General features: G+C 45.7%; 1 protein-coding gene across 15 annotated transcripts in view; it reads left to right on the top strand.

Annotated features, from left to right (window-relative positions):
- Positions 1-27,086, top strand: part of PPFIA1 (PTPRF interacting protein alpha 1) — an 85,636-nt gene that overhangs the window by 51,431 nt on the left and 7,119 nt on the right. For 5 of the 15 annotated variants that reach the window (XM_025451784.3, XM_025451780.3, XM_025451783.3 and 2 more), the window contains 13 exons: positions 328-463; positions 3,249-3,472; positions 5,553-5,784; positions 7,898-7,927; positions 10,597-10,748; positions 11,651-11,823; positions 12,066-12,159; positions 17,501-17,582; positions 17,684-17,884; positions 19,407-19,469; positions 19,974-20,000; positions 24,665-24,840; positions 24,949-25,046. In XM_025451784.3, the coding sequence (XP_025307569.1) occupies positions 328-463; positions 3,249-3,472; positions 5,553-5,784; positions 7,898-7,927; positions 10,597-10,748; positions 11,651-11,823; positions 12,066-12,159; positions 17,501-17,582; positions 17,684-17,884; positions 19,407-19,469; positions 19,974-20,000; positions 24,665-24,840; positions 24,949-25,046 (1,688 nt within the window). The remainder of the gene's footprint in view (positions 1-327; positions 464-3,248; positions 3,473-5,552; positions 5,785-7,897; positions 7,928-10,596; positions 10,749-11,650; positions 11,824-12,065; positions 12,160-17,500; positions 17,583-17,683; positions 17,885-19,406; positions 19,470-19,973; positions 20,001-24,664; positions 24,841-24,948; positions 25,047-27,086) is intronic. The other 10 variants (XM_025451786.3, XM_025451785.3, XM_049096793.1 and 7 more) reach the window with 4 other exon arrangements.

Below are 27,086 nucleotides of genomic sequence, written 5' to 3'. Positions count from 1 at the left end.
GACAGCTGCCCTGGGGGTGGTTTCTGAGCTGAAGAGCATATCCCTCCTCTGGATCCCAGACAGCCGGGTCATGGTGTGTTCACCTTCCTGTGCAGCGCATCTGCCCTGCTTTTCCTGGGTATCCAGGTGTTGCACCTGCTGGGGCAGAAAGACTCCACAGGGCATGGGCAGTAGACTGTTATAAGAGCAAGGGGAACAGGTGCCCTCCTTGAAGACCTTTTCTGTGAAATCATTTTCCAAATTGACCAGTTCTGGCTTGGCTAACAAAGCTCACAGTTCACTTTTCTTCTAGTAACAACCTTTTCTTTTTTTCCCCCCATGTTTCAGCCGACCACACTTGGGCAGTGTCCCGGATTTCCGGTTCCCTGTGGCAGATGGTCCCACAGACTCCTACAGCAGCAGTGCGGTGTTGCGGCGCCCCCAGAAGGGCCGTCTGGCTGCTCTGCGAGATGAGCCATCTAAGGCAAGGGCCTCTGTCCTCTGGGCTCTCGGGGGATCCCCCTCACTCCCACCTCCTTGAAAGTCACCTGACTTTGAGGCTGTTCTGGAGTTACACTGCCAATAGGTCACTTTCTCTCTCCCCTCCCCCCATTCTTCTTTTGCTGCCTAAGAATTTACTTTTAGGACCTTCTTTCTTTTTAAAGAGTAGAAATGTGGATGAAACATGACCTACCATTACATACAGCCCAGTGCTATTAGTAGTTTTGAAATATTAAGACTAAACAAATACGTGTTCATCCTTAAGCAAAAAGAATTTACATTTAGAAGTTGACATATGTTCATATGTTTGGTTGACAGCTTGTGTCTTTTTTTTTTTTTTTTTTTTTTTTTAAGATTTTATTTATTTATTCATGAGAGACAGAGCGAGAGGCAGAGACACAGGCAGGGAGCCCGACGTGGGACTTGATCCCAGGTCTCCAGGATCACACCCCGGGCTGAAGGCAGCGCTAAACCCCTGGGCCACCAGGGCTGCCCGACAGCTTGTGTCTTTATAGACTTATCTGTACTCTGAGTGTCCATTCTCATTGAATGAGTCTGGCCAGGCATCACCATAGACCCAGGGCTGCAGCCTTGAGTGAGAATAGACAAGAGGCTGAGCCCTCTATGTACACAATGTAGGAGGAGAGACCAGCAGTCCATGGAAAGTCAGTTATCTGTTGCTGTTCAAATTGCTGTGAAGCTTAGTGGCTTAGGATGAACATGTCGTAGGTCACAGTGTCTGTGAACTTAGGAGGGTCTTAGCATGATGCTTATGGCTCAGGGTCTCCTGAGGCAGTACCACCAGAAGGCCCACCTGGTGCTGGAGGGTGCATTCCTGCTCCCTTGCGTGGCTGTGAGGGAAGGCCTCACTTCTTCACCACGTGACCTCTGCACAAGCCTCTTGGTTGTCCTCACAACATGGCAGACGCCTTCCCCCAGGACTCATGCTGAGAGAAGCAGGGTGAGAGCCCTAGAGCTTTTTCCACCCTAGTCTTGGAAGCTGCACACCTTCACTTCTCCTGCATTGGGTTTGTTAGAGGGAGGTACAAGTCCTACGGACATGTGGGGTTGGAGGGGAGAATTGCCCTCCATCTCCTGAAGGAAGGAAGTGTTAAAGAATTTGTAGAGGTATTTTTAAACCACTACAGTGTCAGATGATAGTACATAAGGAAAGGAAATCGGATACCCTGAGTTGTGGAATGAGGAAGGGAATAATATTTTAAGTGGACTGGCCAGGGAGGTATCACCAGGAGGTGACATTTGAGCAAAAACCTGAAGGAGGGAGAGAAGTAGCTGTGTGGATATTTCACAAGGTCATGCCAGTAAGATACGGTGATGGATTGGATAGAAAGCACGAGAGAAAGTGACAGGCATGGGGCTCCTAAGGGTTGGGCCTGAGCATCTGAGGGAAGAAGCCTGTCTCCTGAATTGAGGAAGACTGCAGCGTTGTGGAGGTCGGCGCGGGGCCTCTGCCCAGCACACAGGTCAGCAGGCCCATCAGACCCCCAAGGGAACATGCCGGGTGGGCAGTTGGATATTCCAACGTAGGCCTGAGGAGGCCTTGACTAGAGAGAAAGATTGGAGCCGGGATACACTTGTATATCTAGAGGCACGGGCAGGATAAAGTCACCAGGTGGGCTCCTATGAAGAAACTCAAGGTCCAAGGATAGAGCTCCAGGCACTCTCCACTGCGTAGGCTGGGAAGATTGAGACTGAATGGCGGAGCGGAGCAGTGACAGTGAAGCAGGAGGAACCCAGGGACCAAGGTGCTCCGGGGAGGGGGAGCAGCAGCCCTGGTCCCGCTGCTGGGTCGGGCAAGGTGGAGGTCAAGGACAATTGTGTATGAATGGTGAAGGGCTTGCTGTTGTGCCAGGGAGCAGTTGTGGGGGAGCCCACTTGTGACAAGTTTCAGAATCTGGGATGAACAGATGTCTAAACAGAAGAGGGGCAGTGTTCTGGAGAGCCTATACTCTGGTTGGTAGCGGAGTCCTGGAGTAAAAGTTCTGTGGTTTCTGTTTTCTTATTTTGGAGGGAGAAGGGAGAAAACATTTTTAGGGTGATGTGAATGAACTGGTAGAAAGTTGATTATGCAGAGAGAGGGCAGAAAGATGTTCCTGAGTATGCAGAGGGCCAGCCCTCATGCCTACAGGTGGGGCTGTAGGGGGTGGGGTGGGGGTGGGCAGTGCCCCACTGAGAGTGAGAAAGGGGAATGGGAATGGGTTGTTGAGGGGGGAGGGCAGGAAAGGCCTGGGGAGCCTTTGCTCCCACACACAGTTCCGTGTGCGGTCCCATGTGCGATGTTGGCGAGCGCCCACTTGCTCTGGGGGGAGAGTTTGGGCTCAGCACAGAGGTGCCTCTCAGCCTCAGGAGGGAAGTGCAGGAACTTTGGCAGCTCCAGGGCCTTGGAGGTGTACTCACCTGCCATGGATTTCTTGGGTTTTTTACTTCTTATTAGGGTGGCTGACTGGCACCAAGGAATTGTTTTAAATTTCAGATTTTGTTTTGGAGCTATCATCCCACCCTCTGAAAGATGTCACGGAAATGCCCCATGTCCACGTAGTGTGTGAGCATTGCAGGCACTCTCGGCGCTAGGCCACCCACCTCGCCCCGCACCTTGTATACTGCTTGTTGCTTCACGAAGTGTCAGCCACTTGGAAGGACAGCTCATTTTCGGTTTCTTTGAGGCTTCCGTTTGGAAACTTTGAAAGTTTCTGTCACCGCTATTGTTACTTTCGTCCTTTGCTGAGATCCAGGTTTCTTATTTACAGGTACAGACTCTTAATGAACAAGATTGGGAACGTGCCCAGCAAGCTAGTGTCCTGGCAAACGTGGCACAAGCGTTCGAGAGTGATGTTGACATGTCTGATGGCGAAGATGACAGGGACACTCTCTTCAGTTCAGCTGCTCTGCTGTCACCCAGTGGGCAGGCAGATGCTCAGACACTAGCCATGATGCTTCAGGAACAGCTGGACGCCATCAATAAAGAGATCAGGTACCCAAGATTGTACACAGCACTGCAGAGACATGAGTGTCTCTGAGGAGTGGTGTCGTACTCAGGAAAGTCTGGAACAAATACTGTGAACACTTTGTAAGTGTCCCATTCTAACAATTCTACGTTAAGAATTAAGTTTTGAGATTATGCTTGATTATAAAATGCATTTAACCAGGGCGTTCTCTCCACAACTGTGGTATTGGCGTGTTTGTGTAAGATGTGGGGGAAGAGCGAAAGGTGTTGAATCCTTTCTCCCAAAAGCTGACCGCACAGCCAGAGAGGACCGCAGGGGTGCAAGTGTGTGCCTGCAATGCTCCTCAGTGCCAGACAGGGCTCCAGGGTTGGCTAGGGTGCTGAGAGCTGAGGACGGATCAGGGAGGCCTCCCTAATCCAGGATGCAGAGGGATGCTGTGTGGCAGGGCACCATCCAGAGTGGGAAGAAGTGGACTGGCCTGGTGCACTTGGGGATAAGAAGAAGCCGAGGTCTTTGACGGGGCAGAAGACAGGGTGACTTAGGAGGAGAAATGTCAGCTCAGTGCAGACAATGGAAGGGGAAGCATGCAGCATCAGGGGAGGAGGGAGCTGCTCATCCACCCCCTTCTAGCCAAGTGTCCCCTTAGGTTTTATGAGTACATGTGGGCAAGGTGCCGAGGTGATGTCTGCCCACTGCTCGTGCATTCCCAGCCCCGGAGAGGGCCAGCTGTGTTGAGTGACACAGAAAAGAGAAAAGCTCAAGTGTTTGAGTTGGCAGGTTCCCACTCATGGTTACGTTTTGCTACGTTAAATTAACATGATATGTCAAAATTGGTCCATCGTAGAACAGTGAGAGGTCAGAGGATGGATGTGACTCTTAGTCTCATCAGTATTTCAAAGATATTTTCTTTAGAAATCCTCTTCCCAGTTACAGTAATGACTTTACAAAGCACGAGGCCCATGGGGGAAGGGAAACCAGAGACTGACCCCTGTAATGATGGAGGCCGGGGTGGGTGGAAGGCATGGCAGTGTGCCCAGGCAGCCCTGAGAGCCACTCTGTCTGTGTGTCCTGCAGTCACATACTAGGGACCCTGCAGTGACTCTGGGTAGAGTTGCTGCCTGGATTTTCTTCTTATAAAGTCAGCATGGGCAGACACGCTTGTTCCTTCCTGCAGAGAGCAGGAGGGTAGAGACAAACATTAGCAGGAGAAACAGGGAAGGCCTTGTGCCAGCTCAGTGCAGATGCCTCAGCTCCGAAGACTTTCACCATCTGCATGGGACGTGAGAGAGGGTCACATAGCTTTTTGTATTTTGTAGCGTGGGGCTACAAAATATAGTTGACTGGATATCAGTTGACTGGATGCTAATGGTCAAGTCTGTCCACTGACTTGTTATCCAAGTAGAACTGTAATTGGATCCATGGTTACTACATGGATCCTGTGTGTTAATGTTAGAATAATATTCACATAGTCAAATATTGAAACTGCTGCTTACTGATGCACTGTACATTAGGGGAGAAGAGTGTTCACCTTAAATTCCAAATTAGTGGAGAATGGTTGATGTGATTCCAGAAATTCAGAGGAAGCTGGTCGAAAATCCCATCAATTAAGACTTTTGTTTGAATTCAGCCTTTAAAAAAGAAAAATCAATTCAACCTTTTCATCTAATCCAGACACTTTAGTGTTTGGGAACTTTCAATTGCTTTATGGATCAGTTCTTCAGTTATATCAAAGTTCCTGATTTCCAGTTGAAAATTTGATCCATGAACTTGCAGCTTTGCTCTAAGAATTATAAGGTTCATGTAGCCCATTGCACAGGAAAAGAGTTGCCAGCAAGCCCCCATCAGAATTTTAGTGTGCATAAGTAAAACCAGACACAAGTGATAGGAAGCAACTTTGTAGGACTCAGTAGAAGATTCACTTTGTGGTAGTCTAAAATTGATTATACTGAAAAGATAAAAAGTAGGACTTGTTTGCTAAAGTATTGTTGGAGCAACTGTTAACTGGCGTCTGATCGTAATACAGGTGGAAGCAAGCACAGGTTTGTTGGGCAGAGGCCTTCATCTGTTTGCTGGTGAAGCAAAGCTGACTATGTGCTTTTGTTTTAGGCTGATACAAGAAGAAAAGGAGAGCACGGAGCAGCGGGCAGAGGAGATTGAGAGCCGAGTGGGCAGTGGCAGTTTAGACAGCCCGGGTCGGTTCAGATCCCTGGGCGATGCCCCCCCACACCCCACATCTGTGCTCACGGGCCCCTCCCCTCCGCACAGTGGGCGCTCCACCCCACGAAGGGGCCCGCACAGCCCAGCCAGGGAGGTGGACAGACTGGGGGTCATGACTCTAGTAAGTATTTGCCTCTTGTGCCTGCTGCACCCCTCACCCCCAGCCCCTGATTTCAGTCTCAGGCTTGAAGAGTATGGTTTATTTTGGTTTTTTACTCAGAAGGAAATCAGGTTCATTTGTTATGTTTAGAGGTTCAAGATTTATTAAACCAGCTAGCATTTAATCACTCAGCAATAGCACAGGGACAAATTAATCATGGCATTTGAATGACTGGTTTACCATGTCATCATGGACTCATCAAAGTTTTTATTGGTGGGACTTTTGATGACACGGGCCTGTGCCAGGCACAGCAGTGATGGTGCCACAGAATTGAACACAGATAGTCTTCCTAGTGGGTGGAAGACATACAGAGGGAGCCAGTGCTGTCCTTCTTTGCATTAGGGCTGCCTAACTAGGGGTACAAGACATGCAGTCAAAAACATGAAGCGTCGATCTGTTTTATCTGTGATGTGCTTGACTGCATGCTTGATGCTAGTTCTGTGTGTGAGGCCAGGATGGCACCAGCACAAGCCACTCGCCTGCATGGCTTCCTGGGGGAGGTACAGGGGCATCTTCGCTTGTCTGGGTCTGGAAACACAGTGACCATGTGGTTTTTCGGGATAAGTATGCAGTTCTAAAGAATGTTTTATAAACTTCTTGTGTATGTAGCTTGGGTTTGATGAGCACTTTGCCGATTTCCTACGTTAAAATCATGTTTACAGCATTCTGCTTTTCAACCACACTTCTGTCGGTTAGAATCTCTTCTGTCCATTTTTATTTTTAGCTACATTGTGAGCTTGTAATTAAATGAGCTCTGAATCATTGTAGTGGCATATGGAGTGGTAACAAGTCCATTTTGTGGTATTTTGACATACTATTTTTATAATTCATATCATTAGCTAATTAGCTAATATTTTAAACTCTTTGATGGTTTTATTTGTGGTTTCATGCTTACTTCCTTTCAGAGAATTTGTAAGAGTGGTTATAAAAAATAGTTCTATTTGTTTTTTCCCCTATTTTTGTAATTCTTTACGCTGGCTGACAGTGTGTCTGCTTCCATGGCTGGTTTCGATTTCCTGTCTCATCCTTTTGTGTGGTTTATCACAGTTCATACAGGCCTCAACCTCCCGCCCCCAGCTGGTGTTTTGATCATCAGCCCCACGCCGTAACATCCTCTGCAGCATGCTCAGAGGGCAGTGACTCTGTGGTCCATAGTATGTGTGTGCTCAGTTATGGCTCATTAGTGTGGTTTCCACTTTATATTCATTTCTCATCAAGTAGTGAGGCTTTTCTTTCCTGCAATAGTGATACATTTTAATTTGTGTGTTACTATATCATGGATGTGGATAGGGGCATGATACAGATGAATCAGGAGTGTTTTTACTGAGAACCATGTGTAGGAGATATGTAATTCATAAATGAAGTGTTTTTTATATAAAAAAATAAGGTACTGAGCATAGAATTAATGGAAGCCTGACACGGACAGCATGCTTTCTGGTCTTGATGCTTATATTTAACTGTAAATCTCATTAACTTACTGAACTTGTATAATTACTGCCTTCATAGACTGAATCATAGAAGGTAAATGTGCCACCTGCTGTTATGCCAGTTTTTATTCGTACAAATCATCACAGGGCACCCTGCTTTAAATAATGCATTTATTTTTTAGAAGTTTCAAACATTAATGTCCAGTGGGTCATTAACCAGAGTTGGTTTGTTGGATGTCACAGTGGGTGTCCAGGAATTTCTGCATCATGAGATTGATATTGTAAAAGTGCAATGTGGTTTTCAATAAGGAAAGCGGACTCATAGAAGAATTTCAAACAGACAGCTGTCTGGTCCCTGTGTCACACACAATGCCGTGTTTTAATATGTTTTGTTTGTTTATGTTATAATAGAATTTTATCTTCCTGAGTCATAATTTATATAGCCTTTCTGTAGTAAATCTCGAATAACCTATTATATTTCAATTTGTGGAAAAAATTTCCAGTTACATTGTTTCTAAGTCTTACCTTGCTTACATCTGTCCTGTTACTCTCTTTTTAATAATTTGCTTCTTCTGGACCTTGAATTTTTTACTTCAGAGTGTGCAGTAAATCTGATTTTTCTTCATTTCTTTGCATGCCTCTATCAGCCTAGTGATTTAAGGAAACATCGTAGAAAGGTAAAAATTTTTAGCAGTTGAACATACGTCTGTTTGTCTGTGACCCATTGAAGAGAGTGCCCCTCACTCCACAAGAGCGTTGCACCCTCAACATGTGCCCGTGAGTGGTGGGCGCATCCAAGGAAGGACTGGGGCCCACAGCACTCTAGCAGGGTGGTCATGCTCCTGCAGCAGAGCCACTGGTTTTTACAGAGCACCACAATGGGTGGGAGAGCTTGCCTTTCTCTCATATTTGTCTTCTGCTCATGGCATACCTCATTATACTGGACATAATAGTTCGGGGTTTTTTTTTTTAAAGGTTTTTGTTTGTTTACTTTAGAGAGACACAGCGCAAGCACAAGCTGGGAAAAGGCAGAGGGAGCAAGAAGCCTGACATGGGTCTCGAACCCAGGACTCTGGGATCTGAAGGGTCCTGAACTGAAGGCAGATGCTTAACCAACTGAGCCACCCAGGCGCCCTGGACATAATAGTTTTTAAAACGAGAAATTTCTGAAGCAGAGCCATAGATTTTAGACGTGGGCACAACCAGCTTGGGTAATCATGGCTAGCAGCATTCGTTGAGCCCTTGCTGTTTGCCAGGCATTGTGCTGAGTGTTTTATGAGCCTGTTACTGACCCTCACACACATCCCTGCAAGGCACAAGTTGTGTTGTGACCCTATTTCCAAGATGCGAAGACCAGGGCTGAGCACCAGGTGCTGTGCCAGGGGCCAAGGTGTGGTACAGATTTGTCTGCTCACCACCCAGCCCGCCTCTGCTCAGGTGCTCTCATCTCCTTTATAGCATCCCGCACAGGGCTCAGGGCTCCTCCTCTGTATAGATGACCATGAGGTGGGTCTCCCCATTTTCAGAGGAACTACAGCATATCAGGGGCCATATCTCTTGACCAGAGTGTCTTGTAACTGTCAGGCTTTGCTCCCTGGACCATAGGTACCCCCCCCCCCAGACCTGCCTGGTCAGGCAGTCCGGTGGTGCTGGGAGTGGGGTGGTAGCTGCGGGAGCCCCTCCATTATGCAGACCAGAATCCTGTTCATCGGGGTGACCACAATTTGTACCTGTCTGTGCACAGTCTGCAGACAGCTTGGGCACCTGCACCAGCAGCCAGGTGCGTAGCACGCCCTGAGTCTGCTGGCTTGCATTTACATTTTTCTTGGTAGCAAGACTTTCCCAGTGAAGGAAGAGATGTGCTAACAAACACCCAGGCAGGATGGCTGCTCTTGTTGCTTGTGGTCATTTGAGCTCCCTGATTGCTTCTTGGAGGGCCTTGTTCTGAGGTTTGGGGATGTGAAACCAGGTGTGTGTGCAGCGCTGGGCGGGGTACTCTTCCCTGGCAGTGCAGAGGCGGGGCAGGCCGAGCTAGGGCTTGTCATGCGGACCAGGCTTACACTTGGAGCTGTGTCTCCACTGACCTCATGGTCAGCACAGTCCCGCGTATCACTCCCCCATCCTGTTTTTTTGTTTTCTGTTTTTCTTACAAATCATTGAATCATTGCTTTAACCTGAATTTGAAATCTATCCCTGTCATTGAAATCTGTCCCTGTGAAGTTTTATGTTGGTAATTTCTAGCCAGTTAAGATAGCCTTTCATTGTCTGATGATTATGCTGGGATGTCAGAAGAGGATGTAGGACTTATCCAGCTGTCGGTTACGGTTGTGTCTTACCTGAGCTCAGCTCCACCTGGCACTGATGCATGTGGCTGTCACCGAGCCCCTGCACGGCTGCAGCAGTCCTGTTACAAAGCACAGCCAGCTGCCCAGTCTCGCTGTTTATACAGATGCTTGCCATGCGTGTCTCCTAGACCCACCCCTGTCTTAGCCAGCCGCAAAGCCTAGGTCTGTAAGCAAGACCTGCCAGGACCCTGTGAGGGGTTAAAGCGCTGGTTAGACAGTGGCCCCACCTTCCTTCCATGGCCGCAGAGACGCAGCACAGACTCAAGCTCCATGACAGAAACACGGGGAGTCTGAAGGGGGTCATCATGTTACGATGGCAGCCTAGGGTCACTTTGTCCATGAGGTATGGAACAACAGGCTCTCTAAGCCGCACAAGTCCTCAGGTTATAACATTACTGAGAAACATGAGCCAGACACGTGTGTGGGATGGAGGGGGCATGCCTGTTCACTTTGAACTTGTCCTTAGGGACTCCATGGTTTCATCATTACTAGAAATGATGGATTATGGTTACAGGCTATTTCCTCCCCTGCCCTAAACAAAAAACTCTAGAGAGTTTTGCATGGAAGGGTTCTGTGCTTGCCAGTGCTTGTTGTGAATGGCATGTTCCTCCTGAGCAGTCTACCAGGAAAAGCTCATGCCATCCGTGGTTTCTAGTGACATGGTTTGAGGTGTGGCCCTGATCTCTGTCATCCCCTTCAGTGGCCATCCTCATGGCAGCACAGAGTTCCAGGAAGAGTTACCCATGGGCTGTGTGGAGGCTCCGGGAGGGGAGTGCTCCAGGTCGTGCGCCAGGCCCTACACTCATGTGCAGGCAGCAGGGAGTCTCCTCCAGCTGCTTCTCGTAAACAGGACCACTCCTCCGTAGCATGGCCTTAGGCTAAACCCAAGGCATTTTATAGCCCCCTGAGTTTTTAAGTAAGTGTATGGCTACAATTTAAAGCCTACCCAATTGTTCTGTGGTGACATCTCACTAGCTGCTCTCACTCTGTCTCCCTCACAGTTGCCGGCTTCCCGGGAAGAGGTACGAGATGACAAGGCAACGATAAAATGTGAAACATCCCCCCCTTCCTCCCCAAGATCGCTCCGCTTAGACAGGCTGCACAAAGGAGCACTGCACACAGTCAGCCACGAAGACATCAGGGATGTCAGAAAGTAAGGCGCGTGCGGGCACTGCTCACCCTCCTGGGAAACACTATCAGATGTTAGTGTGCAGTTTTAAGAAATCTTTTATCTTTTTTGGGGGGCAGGAAAAAAGGTCAGAACGATGACTTTAAAGAAAGACCAGTGAATCAAGTTGAATTTATTTAAATGATGTTGTCGGGATGCCTGTGGGAGCTCAGGGAGCTGCATGGCAATCTGGCAAGAGACGAGTAGCTATTTGCACAAAAGTCAGTTTGGAAAGAAGGGGGCTAAATGGTGTCGGCACTTTTAGGACAACTTCATTTCTTGAGTCTGCATATTGACTATAGAGAACTTTCTATTCCTGCTGGAGCCTGTGCCAGCACATGGCACGCTCCTGAGGGTTCCTTCTGGTGGCCGCACTGTGTGCCCTTCTGGGCTGTCCAGAGCCCCTCACCGTCTGCACCCCCAGGCCTCTCCAGTAGTCACTCTGTTGCTTGTGCACCCCATTCCCGACTAGCACTGGTTGTTTTGCTGTTCACACCAGGCGGTGCTCAGTGAGGGCTGTGTGCACCCCTGTGCAGTGGCTCTACCACCAGCTCCCCCTGCTCCCAATTTGCTGCCAGGAAGGGCTTACTTGAGGAGGTGCTCAGGGCTCCTGAGGGACGGCAGGACCAGCATCTTAGTGACCACTTTCCCAAGTGGTTGGCTACCTGGGGCTTTTTTGTCGCAGCCTTCCAGGGAAGGAGAGAGGGGCAACCCTCCCGGGGAATGTTGCTGGGAGCTTGAGCTTCTCACGCACTTTGTGAGGGTGACAACTTAAGTGCTAGCTCTGAAGTTTGAAGGCATATTAAAAACTCCAAGTGTTCCAGGTCATGTGCATGGGACGGTGTGCTGTGCTGAATACTTGTTAAAGATCCTTTCCTCTCCCCAAGCTCCACAGGCTCACAGGATGGCCCCGTGAGCAACCCCAGCAGCAGTAACAGTAGCCAGGACTCGCTGCACAAAGCCCCCAAGAAGAAGGGCATCAAGTCCTCCATCGGCCGCTTATTCGGCAAGAAAGAGAAAGGTCGTCCCGGCCACACTGGCAAGGAGCCCGCAGGACCAGGTTGGTGTCCCGTGTGCGTGCTGTGGCCCAGGTGCTCTGTGTGGCCCCTGTCACAGGAGCTGACTGCTGTCGTGCGGCACGATCCCCGACAGTGTAGGTGCATCCGTGTACTGGCCATCCCCTTGGAGGTGCCCTCAGAACTCTAATGCTCTGCCTGCAGACACACTTCCACCTGTCAGGAGGACCCCACGCATGGCCCTGTCAGTGCATCTCATTATTTCAGTCTCTGTGCTTCCCCACAGCTGCTGCTTCAGAGACAGAAAACTCCTCTCAGGATGCCCTGGGACTCAGCAAATTGGGAGGACAGGCTGAAAAAAATCGTAAACTTCAAAAAAAGTAAGCTATTTTTAATTTGCCATCTCACTGAGCAGCTTTCGCTTGTACCTGATTTTTAACCAACAGTTATTTATAAGTGTACTATGTAACTGTGTAGATGTATTCTGTCCAGAAAGATGAAGCCAAGGCCTTTATTAAATGATACTTCTTGGAGATTTTAGAGCATTTACAAAATTTTGAAAGGACTCACGTGGATTCCAGCCAACCTTGTAAAGTTGGCTAGGGAGGACGTGTCAGGGTTTGCACGTGGGGCTCGGCCTCACAGCACTTGACTCTGAATCCTGGCTCTGGCTCAGATTGGCTCTGGACCTCTGGGAGAGCTTTGTCCTAGCACTCCTGTGCTCCCACTTGGTCATCTGTACGTGGGAACAAGGGGCACACTTACATCATGTGGTTTTTAGCAGTATGAAATATATGTCTCTGTAAATACACATGAGGTGGTTTGAATATAAGATGCACATAACCATATGTATGACTACAGCCACTGTGATGACTCAGCTGCCAGCATTCAGAGTTTGCTCTTCATACTGGGGATCTGTCAAGAAATCTTCTACTATGTTGTCCTTCTTTCCTTCCCAAGGAAATTCTGAATTTGTACCTTCACAGACCCTCAGTTTTGTAGACTATTTATTACATTTTAATTGTAAACTGTCTCAATTCTGAAGATGACCAATAATAGTGGGAATAGCTTCTTGGGGAGCAGCTTGGGCATCATGATGCCTCAGGAGAGGGTGCAGGTGGGCACGTTTCTCTGGGACTTTCCAACCCAGAGCAGGTTGTGTGCTGATTCACCATATTCCAAACCAGAGTTACATGGATGAATTGGAGAGGTTGGCACCATGTCCCAGTGATCTGACAGCTGAAAGACAAAATTGATGTTCTCAAACAGAAGAGGCAGCATGTAGTGTAGTGGGGAGGAGCAAGATGTGAGCCCAGGGAGGAAGATGGAGCCCGTAGTGAGAGGCAGGAGTCGGCAGGCTCTAAGAGAAACCCGACAATGGGAAAGTCATCCTGCCGCCCTCGGGTTCCCTGAGAGCCAGCACTGTCCTGGAGCCTGGGGCCGCAGGTCTCACCGGAGCCCACAGGGACCCCCTCCACTAGAGGCTGGCTTCCCTTTAGTCCCAGGAGCTGCCAGTTGGTTTCTTTTTGGTGAAATGTGCCTCCTTTTAGTTTTCTTCTCAGGAGTCATAATGATGATTTTGACTGACATACCATAGATTCTATTTCAGGTGAAATGCTCTTATTTCTGTTATTGTCACAATACCATAGGCATCCTCAGTCTTTTGGTTCTCTGGGAATGGAGATTTGTAGAAACTGCTTCACAGTGGTCTGAATGTTGCTGTCTTTGAACTGTATAAAAATGTTTTAAAATAACTTGGGTAGTTGCCATTTGGCTGTGTGAAATTTAATATTGAAACTAGGCCTTTTGCTCCTGGAACCATGCTAGGAAAATTCTGTCCCTTGGATTTTGCTGATGTGTTTTATTTCATATCCTTACATTCCGTAATGAAAACAGTAGATTTGTGGCAGTGCCCGCTGGCTCTCCCACCCCACTGCTCCCATAAATGTGCATTTCACATAGGATCAAAAGTAGCATAAATTGGCCAAAACGTTTCCTGTTTCCTACATTTATTTTGTCACTCTTAGGAGGTATGCTTAAGCACTTGGCCATATGAGGACAGCCTTTATTGAGTTATTTGCCCCAGCCTGTGATTAAATTTCATACTGCGTGTGTGTGTGTGTGTGTGTGGTGTATGTGCGTTCATGCACATGTAAGTTTCTCTACAGCTGAGATGTTCAAATTGATGGCTTTAGTTCTGTGTCACCATAGCTATAACTGAGTATCTAAGAGCATGTAATTCTCTGTACTCTATTGTCATGCATGGCAAGTTCTAGAACATACAGTTGACACTTGAACAACATGGGTTTGAATCGTGCAGGTCTACTTATATGCATTTTTTATAACTACAATGTAGCGCTGTAGATGTGTTTTTCTCTTTATGATTTTCTTAACCTTTTCTTTAGCTTAGTTTATTAAAGAATGCAGCCTATAAATGCATATAACGTGTAAAATATGTGTTACTGGTAAGCCTTCTGGTTAGAAGTAGGTTATGAGTAGTTTTTAGGGAGTCAGAAGTTATCCTCGGATTTTCAAGAGTATGCATTCCGTGGCTGGCAGAGCTGTGATTTGTGAGATAGAGTCCTATACACCTGCATACGAGGTGCCATAGTGTTAGGGTGCAGGTCTCAGAAAGATGAGGCACGATGCCTGTTGTCATAGTATTGCATGAGCAAAGGCTCACACACATTTTGTTGCAAAAAGGCGACTTTCCCATCAGTCACAGGTTGCATCACCTCTTTCATATGCATGCCTGCTCTCTGTATAATTTAGCAAATTTTGAAATGTCTTTTACCTGCAACTCTCATTGTAAGGCTGGGATGCATCCCACATCTGTGTACTATTAGAGCAGGTGTTTGGAAAATTAGGCATAGGTCTAGAATTTGGTCCCTAACGGAACTCAGGTCCGTGGCTTCTGTCTTCTTAGCAGAGGGTGCAGCCCCTTTGGTGGGGTCCCCGAGCAGTAAACAGAAGGCACAGCCATGGCAGGGAATGCAGTGTCCAAAAGCAGAGGAAGAAGTCAGTGCCAGCAAAAGCCAGACAGGTCTTCTCACTCCTCCAGGAGACTGGCTAGTAACTGAGGTTCTTCAGGACAGAGTTAGGTGCTGGGGGCTGGTTTAAGGTGCAGAGAAGCACTGGGCATTTCAGAGTCCTAACCACCTCAAGTGTCAAGTTTGAGGCTTTGGAACTCATGGCAGAAGAGTTCTGTTTTCTGGGAAATTAACCTGTGTAAGAATACCTCATTTTGTTACAGTAAACTGTTATCTGCCATGCTTATTATCATCTTAGTAAAGGAGAAAACTGAATGGTTCTGTTGCTTGTTAGAGCAACTATATGAGTAAATGAGCAAGTTCGTAAGTTCTACATAGCCGCTTAACAGCCGTCACAAATGAAGGAAACTGGCCGTGTTCAGCCGGCCATCCTCCATGGCCTAGATCAGGCAGGAGTGTGTGCTTGTTTGCGGAGACAAGTGACAGGGTGGGAGTGGGGCTGGCCTGGGTGGCTGGGGCGTGCCCTCCCTGGTGGCATAGTGTCCATGTGCCCTGTGTCGTCATCCTGCAGGTGGGAGGCCTACTTCACATGATGGGCCTTCTACTCCCTGGTAGAAGGAAGGGATGCAAGTGTTCCCACCTGGATCCAGTTGGTGTTTAGTCTCCTGGGCTCTGCACCAGCCTGATCAGGAAGGCAGTTGAGTGCAGAGACTTGGCCCAGCCACCGGCTGGGCCTCTACCTTCCTGCTGGCTCCTGCACTTCTTTGCATCATGGTCCTGTCTCTACCGCCTCATCTCAGTTTCAGCAGGACCGTGGGCCTGAGCTTGAAACCCACGAGCACATCCATACCAGAAAAGGCTTTGCATGCACAAATGGGCGCTGCCAAGAGGAAGCTGCCAGTAAAGTCAGAATCATGTGTCATGAGGTTAATGGACTATCTTTAACCCTATATTCCTTGTTTATAATGAATATCTACTTCAGATTTTTTTTTTTCTGAAGTGGGCTCCACGTCCAGTATGGGGCTTGAACTCACCACCCTGAGCTCAAGGGTCGCAGGCTGTACCGTATGAACCAACCAGATGCTCCCAAATATCCATTTCATATTAAAAGTTGAAGTATGGCAGCAATTCAGTTGCTGTTTGGCACACTTTGAGAGTCCAGCATCTGAAAGCTCTCCTAGTCTAGCGGCACAGCTCCTCCTCGGCTGGGCTGAGCCATGTAGAACTTAGCACCTGACCACACTTCCGCAGCTTAGGCCTTTCCCCAGCCTGTCAGCTAAGGGATTGTTTGTACTATTCATAAGGTTCAAGGGGCTTAGGTAAGTGTTCCCGTAAAACATAGCCACTGTCTTTGAGAATTTGTCCTTAGGACACAGAAATCGGCATTTCATTGATCACATTCATGATTTATTCCACCTGGTGAAGACTTCACCTTCCTATTCCCTCCAGTATTGCTGCCCCGTGGCAGGACGACCACAACCCTGGGGGGGACTCCCTTTCTTTTTCATTTATGAAAAGCTTTGCTTATTTTAATGAGGAAAATTTGCCCTTTTTTCCCCTCAGGCTATTAAGATTTGTTGCATTTTGGGGCGCCAGGCTGTCTTAGTAGATCTCAGGGTGGTGAGTTCAAACCCCACACTGGGCATAGAGCTTACTTTAAAGAAAGAAAAAAAAGATTTGTTGCATTCTCTGGTATAATCATATCTGCATAATTAAAATATTTATTACTCAAGGAAACCTAAGATTGATTTAAGAAACACTTGAAATTTTATGTGAAACATTTTGAGCTTTAATTTTACATAGATTTCACAGTCTCAGGAAAAATCTAATACCACTTAAATATATTAAAGAGCCCATGTGTATCTGATGTGTTCTGCAGAAATTATTAAAGAAAAATAACACTAAAACATAACCTAAGGATTGAAAAATGCCTCGGTATGCCCAGGCACTCAAGGTACACCTCCCCCAGTACAACCCCATCTTCTCTGCAAGCTTTTTCATAGTCAGGAAGAATTAGTGTCTTTCAGAAAGCCTTGAAGTACAACACAAAAAAGTAAGATAAGATTCATAAAAATTGTTATGTTGTCTCTTACCTGTTATTTGTAGACAGTCATTTTTAAAAGATGTTAATACGGTAAAATCATGGTTTGGGAATTTTAGAACCAGGCATATAGAATATTTCTGATCCTATAAGGATGCCAGGACTGTTTCCTGCTTGCCGCTCAACGGGTGTTGGCTTGTGATAACATTGGAGTTTCACGGTCTGTCCTGTGTGCAGTGATACAAGCGGTCAGGATGAACCCTGTGGGTTAAACCATAGGATGACCCAGTGTCTTAATTTACACATACCTAATGAGGCTAAATAGCAGTGTAGACTAGAAGTAGCTAGCACCCGGTCCATGACTTACTGGCCACATTAAACCATTACTGGTACAAAACTCTGATGTTGTCAATGCTAGATGCTTGAGGCCCTCCCAGAGGCTCCTTCACTCAGACCCAGCTGCAGCTTCTTCTACCTGGTTTTCCTAGATACTCAGGTATTCCCTTGACTATCCTTCCTTGGACATAAAGACTGCTGAGATTGTTAATGTTGGCAATTAAGTCTTTAATTCTGCCAGGAGATGACTCAAGGATACTTTTAGAAATGTCTAAAGAGAATAGCTCTGTTCAACTTGCTTAATACATGCATGCACTGGTGATTCTTTCACACTAAATCTCTTGTTATTTGTAGGCATGAATTGCTCGAGGAAGCCCGGAGACAAGGTTTGCCTTTTGCACAGTGGGATGGGCCGACCGTTGTTGTTTGGCTAGAGGTATATCTTTCTTTTAATCTTGGGTGGAGTACATTCCATATGTGGCAGTGTATTCATCCAACTGTATGCAGTGCATAACCTTGAGGCCTTCTTGTCTCCAGCTGTGGGTTGGGATGCCTGCCTGGTACGTGGCTGCCTGCCGAGCCAATGTGAAGAGTGGGGCCATCATGTCTGCCCTGTCAGACACAGAGATCCAGCGTGAGATTGGCATCAGCAACCCTCTGCATCGGCTGAAGCTGAGGCTGGCGATTCAGGAGATCATGTCTCTGACAAGTCCATCAGCCCCTCCAACTTCAAGAACGGTACGTGTCTGTAAAACCCATATACCTGCTGATTTTTCTTGACTATCTAGTGCTTGCACACACATCCGGTGTTCCAACTTAAAGTTCTGGCATTCATAAACATTATGACTTTTAAGTGGTGACGGTTGGGTGGTTCACGGGTCCCTTACTGAATGTTCTTACAACTGCTTGGCTGCAGTGGCTTTGCAGTATAGAAGTGAGAGTTTTTAAAGGCATAGAAAAGTAATAAATATCTCTAATTTAATAATGTATTTATCAAAAGCAAAGGGGGAAAGGCTTACATTCCCCACTTGCACTGTGACCAGTGTTTTCCTGTTCAACTTGTTCTGCTTAGCAGTCCTTACAGAAGATCCTGGAGGATCTGATGTTGAACGGTAAACACGAACCTAATGAAAACATGGTTATTGGGAGACAGAGCAGGCCAACTCCTCATGCGTAAAGTGTGGGTTCTTTACGTTGGCTCAGTCCCTGCTCTACTCTTGGTCTGCTCTGAGGGAAAACCTGACGGAGAGACCTAAGAGCCTCACAGATGGACTTCTCTGAGTAGCAGGTTAGGGGGTCAGGGCCCAATCCGGGGCTTGTGGTTACTCGACACAAGGAGGAGTTGCCTGCTGGCTTGTCTTACTTTGTTTCTTAGGGAAGGGGTCGTAATGAGCAGTCAGCCTGTGCTCTGACCCATGGCCCAGAGAGCTGTGCCAGGAATATTCTGACCGGGTCCCCATTGCCCAGCTGTTTCCAGTTAGAGTGGCCTTTCTAGAAATGAAGGTGTAGAGTGGTTTTCCCAAAGTCTTTATGAACTGTCCAGTGAAGGCTGCTCAGGAGCTGAGTTGGTGCACAGTGATGATGAGCCATCTCAATTGGGAACCTTCCTAAGAGGACAGGGTGCAATCTATTCCCAAAGGGGCCCAGGGGCCTGCAGGTTACTTTTTGGGCCTTGGGTCTGCCGTGGTACTCCCGTGGTGCTGGTATTTTGGCTCCTCGAAGTCACTGGACATTCTCTTGGACACACTCAGACCTGTGCCCTGCCTCTTGGGTTCCCCAGGCAAGGTGGTCTATCCCCATGGCCCAGTCACTGTGGAGCACCTGCTGGGACCTTGTCTCATAGCCCAAAGCTAGACCTGGGGACTGTGCGCTTCATGGTGCTTGGTTCGGGTTACGACTGTAAGCCTTTTGAATAAGTTACTTGAGAATCACTCATAATAGTCAGAAGTACAGAACGTGTTGTTTTTATATTTCACCTACTCAGGTGATAAGCATGGCAAATAGAGCTCTAGGGATTGCGGGCTGCTCATGGGTTACTGACAGCAGTGTTAGTCAGATGTGGTTATTCTTTGTAAAGGGGGGGAGCTTGTTTTAATGTTCTGTCGTTTTCCACACGGGCATCTAAAATGAAAAGGTGAGAAGAATGGCCTCGGCCTCCACCTGCTCCTTTTATTTGCCTGAGGCTTACGTGTCTGCCACCTTTCCTCTTTGTCACTGCTTCCCTTGCCCTGGATGTGCTTGGTCACTGGGGTCACCCTAGACCACAGGAAATGTCTGGTTAACGCATGAAGAGATGGAAACACTCACGGCCACGCCACAAACGGTCAGTCACAGCCCCGGGCTCACCTTCCCCCGTGCTCCCCACCCAAGAGCGGCACGATTCTTGGCTTTTCCTTGGGAAACAAAAATGTCATTTCACATTAAATTGTTCCGATAAGTATTTCCATTAGGTATTAGTTAAATGTGTGAAATGGAATTCTATTTTAGATTTTTCTTTGGGACCTTAAAATTGGTAGACTCGCTCTACTTAGAATAGATTTAACTCCTATCTCCTTCTGGAGAGACCTCAGTTTGGTGCTTGGTTTTCATGTTCTGGCCTTAGTTTTCTCCTTATATGGACATGCTTGCCATGGGAAATTGGCTCTTTGCATGAGAAATTGGAATTGTTGGTTTTGCATGAGTTTTGCATGATGCATTCTTTGATTTATTTATTTTTACTCTTTCACTCAGTCACTGCACCTTCCCTACAACATTAATTTGCTTGCATCACTCAGCTCACCAATACTAATAGTTATGTTCTTTTGCATTCCTAACCTCGTAACACCAGGAGGATGAGGAGGGAAGCTGGGCTCAGGTTGGAGACTCTCTATAATATACTCTTCACTATATGTACCGCAGCAAAAGAGCTGGAGTATGAAAGCTTGTAATTGACTTTTCTTGACATTTTTAACATCTTAATTTGTGCAGAATATTGTTGATGATTTAAAGCATTAGTCAGAGCGAAGCATAGGATTAAAGAGTACGTCTCATGGACAATTTTGAACCTTTCTCACGTGGCACCATGGCGGTTTATTCTGTTTAACATAGATTACTTCTTTAGCACACGACTGTCCTGCAGAGTGCCATGGCTTTGGCAGCTCTCAGGATAAGGACCCAGCACAATAGTTGGCACAGGGGCTTTCCCTCCCTGTCTGCGTATCAGGGTGTGACTAAGTGCTGCCCTGGTGCTGTGTTGATCGAGACGTTTTCTCACTCATGGGATTCTCAGGAATCAAGCCTCTCTCCTTAAAAACGTACATTCAAATTTTCAGCTTCCGGGTTCTTCAACTCACCAAAAGCTCTGTCATGACTGTTTTGCAGCCGTGATTTGAGACAGCTTGATTAAAAGGAGTGGTTTCCTACTTGTGATTCTAGCAACCTTGCTGCCTGACTTGCTATTCTGTTTTAGTGCCAAGTCGGAGGCTGTGAGGGCGCGGCCAGGCGGTTCGTCCTGAGGCTGTTACTAATGGCATCATGTTCAAGGATCTCAAAAGGATATGGTATATCTGAAAAAAATCAAACTAATCTTAAATCTGATGTTCCTCATTTCTGGTCAGTGGTGGAAACAGCTCTTCTCCTCTATCTGTACTCCTAAATTATAGCCAATATTATCACTTTTTTAAAAAGCAGAAGAGGAGAGTGGCTGTAACATTCTGTGAGCACCCTCTCAACCCCTTTGATTTCAGCACTCTGTGCCACTACTCCAGATACATATCCTCATTGATCATTTCGCCTGCTCAGAATCAGGGCCTAACCATCAGTGAATCAAAAAGGGTGCATTTTGTAATTGCTTAAACATCAGTGTGTTGGACGCTAAGAAGGAGAACTTTGGCAGCACCTCCATATGAAACTCCTTATATTGGGGCGAGACTTGTAAACTAAACAAGCTGAATGTTTGCTCTTTGCAGTGGAAACATAAACAAGGACGAGCTGTGCCAATGACGTCAGAATTAGCTTGCATTGATGGTTTCCACTCCATCCCTCTTCTAGAGGAGAGGAGAATGAAGAGGCATCATGGTCTCTGTGCAGCTGCTAACCTGCTGCCAAGGGTGGAAGTCCTACAGTGCACCTTCCATGTGCTGTTACATAGTGACCAGCTCTTAAGCCAAGGGAGAGTTTGAGATGCCCTTGGGCACTCAGGGGAGGAAAACATCAAGGTGTGGTCAATTCATGGATGCCTTCACTTAGCAGGTAGCATCAGTGTGTTCTTTGCAAAACGGAGCTGCCTGTTGGTGCCACCTACCATCATCCCTCACATTTCACAGAGGTTACAAAGCTGAATTGTATTTGTGTTCTCATTTCATTGCTGGAAAAAATAGAGCCCATGCAGTGGCAGTCTCTTGCAGTCCAGGTGTTCTCTGACCATGAGATATCCCTGTTGTGTCCTCCCTTCAGAAGGCTGTGACCATAGTCCAGGAGGTGTGGATCTCCCTGGCTTTGAGCCTGGTTCCCCTGGAGCTCACATTACAGATCACTTAAGAAGTGGGACTAGAGTATGTAATGAATAAACAACATTAAGGAGAGCTCTGCTCCCATGGAATTGTCTGTTGAGAAATTTCTTTGCATTTTATGTTCAAGGATACATAAACCGAGGGAAGAAAGCAGTGACATATTCACACACTTAAGTGTCTGTCAGGTCTATGATATTGAGAGTGAGGTTTGAAAGAGTGAAAAAACATGACCCTGTGACAATTTTCCAAAAATGTTTGCTGCTTTTCTCACTCATGGTTATTTAGAGAAAGTAGTGAAACAGTTTCTTTTTCTATTGAATTTGAGCATTCTTGTTGAAATTTTGACTCATTTCTTTTAGCTTGTTTGGTGTAAATAGTAGATCAGAGGCTGTGTTTTCAACCCTCACCTTGTGGCTAGCTGAGAGTTACTGTTTCCAAGGATTCCGCAAGGCAACTACAGAATTCCTGTGACTATAGCTTAGGCTTCTTGGACTGAAGAACATCCAGTACCTTTGTTTGATGCTATTCATTTACTTCTCATCGCAGAAATCTTGCACATATTCTGTCAGATTTATCCCCAAGGATTTCATGGTTTTTGATGATATTACAAATGGTATTTTTTTAAATCTCCATTTCAGGCTCATTTCTAAAAGTATTTAGAAATACAGTTCACTTTTGTTTGTATATAGACCTTGTATCCTGCTACCAGGTTAAACTCACTTGAGTCCGGACAGCTGCTCTATATCCCATTTTCTAATAATGATGATCAGGTCATCTGCAAACAAAGAGAGTTTTACTTCTTTTCCAACCCATACGGATTTGACTTCTTTTTCTTGCCTTGTTACAATGGCTGGGGATTCCAGTCAGGGTTGAATGAAAGTGGTGGGAGCAGACATCCTTCATTTTCTTTGTTCCTGAGTTTAGGAAAAATGCATTCAGTCTTTCACCACAAAGTGTGCCATCAGCGCTACATTTTTTTGTAGACCCTTTATCAGGCTGAGGCAGTTGTCTTCTGTGTCTAGATTGCCCAGATTTCCATGAATGAGTGATGATTTGATCACACACCTTTTTCACATGTCTGTCATTTTTCTTTTTTAGTCCTTTGATACAGGGAATTTCTCTGATTTTCAAATATTGACCCAACTTATGTTCCTGGAGTAAACCCCACTTGTCATGATATCTTACTCTTAATTTATTACTGATTTGATTTGCTAATATTTTGTTAAGGAAAATTTGCATCTGTGTCTATGAGAGCTGCTCATTGGTCTGTAGTTTTCTTGTAATATGTCCAGTTTTCTTATCAGGATAATGATGCTCTTGGAGAATGAGTAAGATATTTCTTCTGCTTCATTTTTTTTGTAATAGTTTGCATAGAATTGGTACTTTTTAAATAAACGTTTGGTAGAGTTCAACAGTGAAGGCATGCAGTGTAGAGTTTGCACCTCTGTGTGTGTGTGTGTGTGTGTGTGTGTGTGTGTGTGTGGTTTACAGCTACAAATTCAAGTTCAGGTATGGGTAATCTGAGTGGTTCTCATACATTATGTCTATCATGAAATTTACCCATTTTATCCAGGTTGCTTATAGCTGTCCACAGTTTTCCCATATTACCCTTTCAGTGTCTGTAGGGTCTGTGCCAATGCCCCCTCTTTCATTCTTGATGTTGGTGTTTTGTATCTTTCTTCTTGATCACTCTGGGTAGGGGTCTGTCGAGTTTAGTGATGTTTATGAAAATCCAGGTTTTACTTTCATCGTTTTATTTTCTACCATTTTTCTGGTTTCTGTTTCACAGATTTCTGCTCTTTTATTTCCTTCCTTCTACTTGCTGTGAATTTCATTTTTTTTCAAGTTTTTAAAGGTAAAATCTTAGATTATTGACTTACAATCTTTCCTCATTTATAACATAAGCACTTAATACTGTAAACTGCCCTCAGGACACTGCTCCAGCTGTGTCTCACAATTTTATGAATGTATTGTTTGTGCACTTACTTTTTTTTTTAAGGTTTTATTTATAAGTAATCTCTGCACTAGTGTGGGGCTCAAACTCAACCCCGTGATCAAGTCACACACTCCACTGACTGAGCCAGCCAGGTGTCGCTTGCATATTCACTTTCATTCAGTTCCAAATGTTTTCCCATTTCCCTTGTGATTCCTTTTTTTTTGACACATAGGTTATTTGGAAGTGTGCTAATTCCAAATACTTGGGAGTTTTCTGAATGTCTTTTTATTATGAGTTTCTAATTTAATTTCTCTTAAGGTTAGAGGAGATATACTTGGTATGATTTCAGTCTCTTTAAATACATGGAGATTTGTCTGTGTTGGAGAATGTTCTGTGTGCACTCCTTTTGGGTGGAGTGCTGTCTCGTATCAGTTGGGTCGGGTTGGTTGACACTGCGGCTTCAGTGCTTCTCCATCTGTGCAAGCCTGTTGTTTGGCCCAGTTGCTCAGTCAGTTACCAAACTATGGATGGTGGTGGGGAGGGATGTCTCCTGTGTCCTCTCCATCTTACCATGTTCATCTCTTCTTTTAAATCTGTGTTTTAACTCACTTTTTTAAAATCTGATTTTGAAATTAACAGATGTTTTATTAATGAAATATAGAAAACAAAGTGTTAAAAATAAAATGAAAGCCAGCCAGAGGTATTTTTAATGAGTAGACTTGGATGATTCTTCAAACTTGTTCATGAGCCGTGATTGTTCTTTGTTGATCATTATACATGAAAACTAGCTCAGAAAGACAGTGCATAACCAGTCAGTTTTACTGTGCTTTGTTTGGTAAATACGTTAAATTCATAAGCACAAATGAGTCGTAAATTTGTAATGGTATAATTCCTTTTGTGCAAAATTTTACTGACAATATAAGAGTAAATGGGAGATCAAATTATTTTGAAATTATAAAAAATGATGTTATTAATTTAGCCTTTGAGAATATGGAACAGATTGAAAATCTAGTTTAAAGATAATTTAAATGACCCTTGTGACCTCTTCCATGACTTTTCTTCTGAACTGATGTGCTTAATTATTGCAACCAGACCCTTGCCTATGGGGACATGAACCATGAGTGGATTGGCAATGAGTGGCTGCCCAGCCTGGGCCTGGCGCAGTACCGCAGCTACTTCATGGAGTGCCTGGTAGACGCACGCATGCTGGACCACCTGACCAAAAAGGATCTGCGGGGCCAGCTGAAGATGGTCGACAGTTTCCACAGGTACGCCCTGCATGGTGCCCCTTGTTGGTTCACTCCAGGGGCTCACACCGCTGCCATGGCTAACTGGGTTTTTTTTTTTTTTTTTTGGTTTGTTGGTTTTATTAATAGAAACAGTTTCCAGTGTGGAATTATGTGCCTACGGAGATTAAATTATGACCGAAAAGAACTGGAGAGAAAGAGAGAAGAAAGCCAGAATGAAATCAAAGGCAAGTACATTATGTGCCATGGATGCACTATGTTTCTGCTTCCCATGATGCTGACAGCTCAGTGACTGCCTCCTTTTAAAAAAATCAGGAGGAGGGACGCCTGGGTGGCTCAGCGGTTGAGCGTCTGCCTTTGGCTCAGGGTGTGATCCCGGGATCCTGGGATCAAGTCCCACATCGGGCTCCCTGCAGGGAGCCTGCTTCTCCCTCTGCCTGTGTCTCTGTCTCTGTCTCTCTTTCTCTCTGTTTCTCTCATGAATAAATAAATAAAATCTTTAATAAAAATTTAAGAAAAAGTTAAAAATCAAGAGGAAAAAAAAAGAAGCTAAATAAATTTAAAATAAATTTAAAAATCACAAGGGGTGCCCACCTGGCTCTATCCATGGAGCACGTGACTCATGATCTTGGGGTTGTGGATTTGAGCCCCGTGTTGGGTGTAGAGATGACTTCAAAATAAAATTTTAAAAAATTAAAATTAAACAAACATGATAAAATAATGAGGAAAGGCTTTAGTGGAGAAAACCAGTCTGGCATCATTACAGAGGAGAGAGGGATTGGGTGCCTCTCAGACCCTCTTCTGTGACTGGAGACCCTGTGCCTGGTTGTCTGTGCTTGTGGCAGTCTGTAGGGTCTGGGTCTCAGGGTGAGCATTTTCCTGTGACCTCAGACACTTCCTGTTGTAAGGATACATGTCCTCTTTTGTTGAGAATTGCTGCCACACGCCACTAGATAGCAACAGAGCAGAGCTGAACAGGCCCCTGCATTCTTGGCATCAGCATGAAAAATACTGCTCTCTATCCAAGGCCCTGAGCCCACAGTAAAAGAGTGTGGCTCTGCTCCCATGGCTGAGGGAATGGCACAGGGTTAACGTGGCAGCTGGGCCCTGAAGGTGATGGGAGCCTCTTATTGGGGTGGGGGTGCCAGCAGAGGCATTTTAGGTAAAGGGATGAGGGTGCTCAGCCAGGAGATGGCAGATGCTTCTCTCTGTTGGGAGCTACCCACCCAGGGCACATCTGAGTGAGCGGGTGTAGTAGTTTGCTTTGAAATAAGACATTAACAATTAAGCTCAAAGTACAGTCTCCCCCAATTTTCAGTATAAAGAAATCACTAAGAATGGTTATAGCAAACGAGGCCTATTGACCAACTCTAAGCATATAGGTTAATTTATGGAATCCTTACTACCATGGTCCTGTATGTGCTATTTTCATACCTTATCCTTACGAGGCCAGAAGTTAAAGATAAAAATATGGTTGGGGAGACGGCCCACTTGAAGGATAGTCTAATCATGATTGAGTTAGTGTGAATCACAAGAAAAACCATAAGCAAACATTTGTGATATGTATTCTATACACATATAAAATAATACATTTAACATATAAATATGGTAACAATCTCTAAATATTTTATGTGTGTGTGCACCCGTGTCTGTACATCTCTTCTTTTTTTTTTTCTAGAAAAGGACGTGGGAAATGAGATACATAAATCTGTTTCATTTGTTTTGTATTTCTGTCTTAAATCTTTCACAGTTGACAAAAGCTGTTTTTGAAAGTAACTGGCGATCATCTGGATATATTTTTACAGGGTGGCTATTTTTAGATCTCTACTAAAGCAAATTTAATAATTTATTAGTTTGCATAAATATAAGATCTTCCCCTACCGTGTCTAATACACTGGAGAATATATTCAAGTTTTTCTGTTTTTAAAATGCAACAACAGAAAAGTCCTTGGGATTGTAAGGGAGGGGTTTGTGTTTAATTGACAACATGCCCAGCTACGGTGCCAGCGCCTCTCTTTAAGGGGAAGAAGGTATTTCAGAAGAGCTGAAGTCATACCCGGTGTGTCCCTGGTGTGTCCTTATGGCTTCTGAAGCCGGGTCCCCCTCGCTTTCTCTTTCCTAGAAACTCGGTGTGTGGTAACTTCCTTGCTCCAGGCTTTGCTGGGAGAGTGAGTTCCAATAGGACGGTCTCCATCAGACAAAAAAGAGCCAGGGCGGCAGTGTGCACGTGCCCTAGAGGTCATCTGCCCACTGGGCCTTTGCCCCCT

The sequence above is a fragment of the Canis lupus genome, chromosome 18, assembly GCF_003254725.2.
Source record: "Canis lupus dingo isolate Sandy chromosome 18, ASM325472v2, whole genome shotgun sequence".
Taxonomy (NCBI): Eukaryota; Metazoa; Chordata; class Mammalia; order Carnivora; family Canidae; genus Canis; species Canis lupus.
Note: the sequence above shows the minus strand (reverse complement) of the source record. Positions and strands in the feature narration are given on the sequence as shown.